The sequence below is a fragment of the Nilaparvata lugens genome, chromosome 3 (assembly GCF_014356525.2).
Source record: "Nilaparvata lugens isolate BPH chromosome 3, ASM1435652v1, whole genome shotgun sequence".
In the NCBI taxonomy this organism is placed as follows: Eukaryota; Metazoa; Arthropoda; class Insecta; order Hemiptera; family Delphacidae; genus Nilaparvata; species Nilaparvata lugens.
Window position 1 is genome coordinate 78,922,193 of NC_052506.1, and position 6,176 is coordinate 78,928,368.

The 6,176-nt window shown below is 37.5% G+C and overlaps 1 protein-coding gene across 2 annotated transcripts in view; it reads right to left on the minus strand.

Moving 5' to 3' along the window:
• Nucleotides 1-6,167, minus strand: part of LOC111046757 (cleavage and polyadenylation specificity factor subunit 1) — a 77,926-nt gene extending 71,759 nt beyond the window's left edge. For both annotated transcript variants that reach the window (XM_039424729.1, XM_039424728.1), the window contains exons 1-2: nt 5,940-6,167; nt 273-481 (exon numbers count right to left, since the gene is read on the minus strand). In XM_039424729.1, the coding sequence (XP_039280663.1) occupies nt 273-453 (181 nt within the window). In that variant the 5' untranslated portion in view covers nt 454-481; nt 5,940-6,167. The remainder of the gene's footprint in view (nt 1-272; nt 482-5,939) is intronic.
• Between the last annotated feature and the right edge of the window lie 9 nt (nt 6,168-6,176).

Consider the following 6,176-nt stretch of genomic DNA (forward strand, 5'->3'; position numbering starts at 1 on the left):
TACTTTTCTGTAAGTTGTGTAATTCTGAATGATTAAATAGATAAATAGATTAATAGTCCCCCATTCGAATCTCCGGGGAGGACATTTTGCTAATAGGCGTAGTGGAACAGCACCACAAGAGAAAGTTAAGATCAGGATTGGAACTATGAACATGATACACAACACCATGGGATGAAAAAATGATACATGATATCACCAAACATGATACAGTATCAAAACAATATGATACAGTATCATCTCAACTTGAAACAGAAGATTCAAAGTTAGCTCACCGGTGTATTTGTATCTGGACTTTTTGTTGATGTCGACATCAGGTATGAGCCTGAACACCCGGAGGACATTGGCTCCAGCCACCACCAGGGACCGCTCGACTCGGTTGAAGAAGTAGCAGGTGATTGCATGCTCGATCCCCGTCGCCGGATGGGTCTGCTTGCAAATTGAGTACATGCGCATTTTCAAGCCTTTTTGTATCTCTCCAACTCTGCAAAATAACATAAACAATGCTAAAATTAGTGATACTTCCATGTTATTTAGAATATATATTATATCTATAGGAGTAAAACGTTGCCGATCCTCTGTCTTGTCAATGCCTTCTATAGACGGTAGCTGATACAGGTTTATTGAAGTAATATTAACAGTTCATTCTCGTTTAAAATTTCTTGCTTAATAAAATATAATTGATTACAATTAGGTTATGAAATTTCTTGCTTAATCCTATTATATTAAGGGAGCAATTTCTGTATTTTTATATCTGGTTATATATATTTATTTATATCTGGATATTTATGTTCAACTGATCTCGAAAACGGCTCTAACGATTTTCACGAATTTTGGAACATAGTAGGTTTATGATATAAAAATTCGATTGCACTAGGTCTCATCCTTGGGAAAACTCGCTGAACGACATTAAAAGGATAATTTATACTTGGCTGAAACAGCTGTGGGTAGTAAAAAAGTGAGTGAGCGAGTATGTGAAAAATCAAAATATCGCATCCCCGAAATTCATAAGATGACATATAGCCAGCTGTGAAATATAAACACGATCATTTTAGAGAATTCTGTTCTGTTTATCAATAAATAAAAATAACGTCGAAGCTCGATGCCCCGATATTGAAATATAATTGATTACAATTATTATATTTTATTAAGCAAGAAATTATATTTCCAATAATTTCATAATGAATTTACATAATTAAGATGAAATATTTTGTTAATCAATTATCAATTCTACATTGTTGAAAGACAATCTGGCAACAGAGCAAAGCGAGAAAAAGATAGTGCTATCCGCTTTGTTGAATGATATACAAGGATAGTAATACCATTGCTAATCAAACACTGTCATTATAACGTGAACCTCACTATAGAATAAGTTTCTATCTAGTATAAGTTTGACCTTATAATATCTAAGTTTGACCTTTTATAATATCCAGTATAAGTTTCTATCTAGTTTCTAAGTATCTAGTTCATCGTTTGAATATTGAACTTCTCCCTCTTTGGCAGACCACTAACGTATTGTTTCACATGACCGATACAGTCGAAAACCTGAACGTTAGAGACTGAGGCTTCGACGTAGGCTACAAAACGATTAATTTTCCCGTTATTAGAGATAAATTACCAAACACTTAGAATAGAGGAACATGACTAAAAATCAGTCTGTATCTTTCTCACTAAATTATGCTTACTATTTCTCTATTCCCCAAATCGTCTTCTTACTTACACTCCTTACTGATTTATTACACTCAGTAATTTACTAATTTACTTCACTCCTCAGACATGATCAGATAACTGGATTGACTGTGTCAGAAAGTGGACCTGACTTGGTCCTTGTCGTAGAGTTGACATATAAACTATATCAATAATAATTATACACTATTTACGTTTGTCAACTTGGTCAAACATATAAAACATTTAAGAATAGTAATATTTCAACTTTTCAAGATGGCCTTGTCTGTAGACATCACATTAATTATCACTCGACGTCAACTAGACATTGGGTAATACGGCAAGGCAGAACATCCGAAAGGATCTCTCTGCCAATAGAAGCCATAAGAATTAATAAACTCGACGTCAGCTGATGTTTTTAGTGGCCTCAAAGTATACAGGGGGTAGTCTACAGGGGAAAATCGCTGTATGGGTGACCCTCAAGTTCTACTTGACTGGAAAGAAGCAGATCATATATATTGGAGATGCTCTATCACAGCTTATATTATGCAGTTTGATCATGGCGTACCACAGGCATCATTGGTGGGCCCCCTACCACCTCTGATAATCCTAAGATCATCAGACCTTTCCTGGTCATGATGAAAGATTTTGGACTCCTTGGACCGGTGCTGATGTTTGTGGATGAAACAACAATCTTCTCCAGAGGGCCGACGGTTGAACAGGCTGGTTTGCGGGCTCAGCAGGTTTTTGATGACGCCAAGTTGTGGTTTGATTTGAGAGAAATAGGCTCTGCTTGAATGAGTAGAAGACTCGGCATCTAGTCTGTGGACTTCGCAGCCTTGCTGACTCAGCTCATAAATCACCAATAAAACTCCTGGGATTTCTTATTGATTCTGAGTCAACATGGGCAAAAACATTGCCTGCAGTTTGTCGCGAAGTCTGCCTCATGATCAGGAACCTGTGAAGCTGCTGGGCTTTATACTGGATTCAAAGCTCAGCTGGGCCAGCCACATCCAGCAAGTGACCAAGAGACTGTCCCGAATCTGTTTCCTTTTGCTCAAACTGAGGGGACATGTGACGGAGGCAAATCTGGTCATGGTGTATCAAGCACTTTTCCACTGCCATATCTCCTACGGTCTACTCATGTGGGGTCACTCAGCCATGGTTGTGGACATACTGAAGCTGCAAAAATGGCCGCCAGGATCATTACTGGATGCGAACATCTTGCTTATTGCAAGCCCATTTTTGCTAGGCTGGGTATTGTAACTGTAATCAGCCACTTCCTCCTTTTCTGCCTCATGTACTTCAAGAAGAATCAACAAAATTTGTTAAAAAAAAGTAAATTCGTATGGCTTTTGTTGGTGGGGAGTCCCTTGCGGGAAGGTCCCACCGCCTGAATATATAATTTGAGCCGTCAATGGGCCTTACGACTGTCATACTTCAGCCGGGACCGACAGTTTAACATGCCCATCCGATAACACGGGAACAAAATTTGTTGACTCGGACTGATGTGCATCATCACAACACCAGGCATCGAGAGCTGTTTGACGTCCCCAGGGTGCGCCTCCAGAGATCGCGGGTATGCTATATAGGAGTTCAGCGCTACGCTTCTTCAACAGGCTACCTGCAGGGGTGGAGCAGTTGGACCTCAGCGTCTTCAAGAGAGTTGTGACCGGTTTCCTGAGAACCAGGGCTTATTACGATGTCCAGGAATATGTAAATGATGACCTGTCTCAAATTTTATCAGGCTATAGTTCCATTATGTTAAAGAGCGCGGCCTCGTAAGATAAATAATTTTCGATCTGAACTTGATCAATGCCATCTGATCAATTAGTGTTTATTGATTATTTTATTTTTTCATGACATGACGCCATCGATACTACAAGTGTGGGAGATGGATGAAGAAGAAGATTACCTTACCTAGAAGATTAGCCTACCTTATAATCTTCTCCCTTTTTGTGTAGTTGAGAAGTTGATATTGTAGTAATTATTCATATTGAATGAAAAGGACTAAGAAATTGTCAAAAACCACAGATTTATTGATACTTAGAATGACCGGTTTCGGTTATTACACCATTGTCAATCTCTGATAAACTCATCATCAGAGATTGACAATGGTGTAATAACCGAAACCGGTCTTTCTAAGTATCAATAAATCTGTGGTTTTTGACAATTTCTCTCATCAAAAACTCATCATCAGAGATTGACAATGGTGTAATAACCGAAACCGGTCATTCTAAGTATCAATAAATCTGTGGTTTTTGACAATTTCTCAGCCCTTTTCATTCAATATGAATAATTACCACAATATCAACTTCTCAACTACACAAAAAGGGAGAAGATTATAAGGTATAAGGTAGGCAGGCCACATCGATGGAGTTTGTATGGACTCCTGCTGTGTGGGCATGCGGCGAGTTGCTGATGCTCCAGAAGAAATCACTTGAAGTGATCATCTCAGTAGGGCATTATGAGCATCTTACGAAGTGCTTTCTTCTGGAGCATCAGCAACTCGCCGCATGCCCCCAAAGCAGGAGTCCATACAAAATATGGTAATGGAAAAGGGCGAAGTACACCATCACCAAATTGTTTAGCTCTGAGGCTAAGCAGTAAGTAGACTACTCGACTACCCGTGCCAGCATGGTGCAAACTCCATCGATGTGACCTGCCCATATTAACTTGGAATCAATAACAAATCCCAGGAATTTTTATGTTTACTTTAGTTTAATATATTTCACCAGTGACCTCCTGTGGAAGTGGTATAAGGATTTGTCAATTTTTTTACTAAAATTCAGTTTCCTAATTAAACTAATTAATAACATTAGAGTTTATGTCGATACTCTGGTGCCGGCGAAGTGATCGTGGAATTCGGAAACTGAATAGATGCCATGCTTTACCAGCTTCCTATTCAATTCCATTCTGAATCGTTTTGACTCATATAATCAGGTAAGGCATTATAAAGATTTATACCTAAACTTGGAACCCCCTTAGCATATAGTGTGGTTCTTTGTTGTTCATCTCTGAAAAAGTTGTATCAGTTGTCTCTGGTACTATTAAATGAGAATTAAATAAATGGTGACGTCTCCGTGTATCATAAGAATGTATCAAAGAGTGTATGCAATACACATACTGGTGATTTATGAGTCGCTTATGTTAATGGGTTTTTCCTAGTAATCTTTAAATTTTAATAGGAACTTTACGTTGAAAAACAATTGAGCCATTATAAACATATGGCAGGAAATTTCAGTGTCCGACATGCGGTCCAACGTGTTGGAACGGCAGTAAGACCACTAGTTGAATCTTTCAACACTGCTTTGCTCCCACTGCTTTCCCAACTAGTCGGATATTACTTCTCCATTCCACTATGATTATAAGGACAAACATTGGATGTTAGACCTCCGGTAGATCCAACTCATCCAACTACACATTGAACATTTAACCCCATTCACGACCAAAGTCAGATCCAACATTGAATGTTGGACATGACATCATATAACTTACATAGTGAATGACCCGCTCAACCGGTTAATTTAATCAGTGTTGTTTGATAGGTTATCTTTATTTGACTGTTTGCTAGATGAAAACAGATCTAAATCAGCGCGGGGCGATCGCCACCCCCACCACTTTTTTAAGTGGTGTTTGAAAAAATCTAATTAGCTTAATATTAAATAAAAACTTCAACAATTTTTCGAGTGCCGAAAGACAAACAACGGAAAGGGGGGTCCCATGGACGACCAATCACCCAGTCCTGGATCCACGCCTGGACCTAATAGAGAATAAAATAGGCCAAGTTACACAATTTGACCGTAAAATAGGTCACAGGTAAAGGGGTTGCTCTTATACGTCTTTAAGGTTTTTGTAATCACATTGGACTTATGATACTAAATGCTAAGGATGGGTTGAACGTATAAGTTGAACTTTACTAACTTACCTTTGGAGGTTATGTTTACATTTCAAATAGCTTTACAATAATGAAAATGTTGTGTTTACAATTATTATACAATATGGATATAATATTGTGAGCAGTAATTACAAGAAAGAATTTGTATAGATAATTTTTAAAAATATCTTCATATTAAAGGTCTGATTTTGTTTCTATTAGTTGAATAATGCCAACAAACTATCATTCAGTGCAAGCATTTTCTATCTGAACCTGAAGACAAGATGTAATATTATTGTTAGAACTCGTTGAATGTATTCTTTTAAATTTACTTTCCAAGTTAAAATGAAAACGATTCAATTAAATATTTTATAAAAACCTTGCAAAAAGCAATACCTACCTATTTTAGGTTAACCCGGTTGTAGAGTTTATAGCATTGTTCTATATCACAGTAACCAATAAATTTGACAGTAATTTATGTCCTCTAATGCAATAATAAGCTGTGAGTATATTATGGGAAAGGTGAGTACTATTTTAATAAATCATAATTTATAATATTTAAATAAATCTTTAAATAAAATGCTCCGAAGATGAAAAATTCAACATTTTTTTGGAAGCGTCAGCGGCAGCGGGCCAG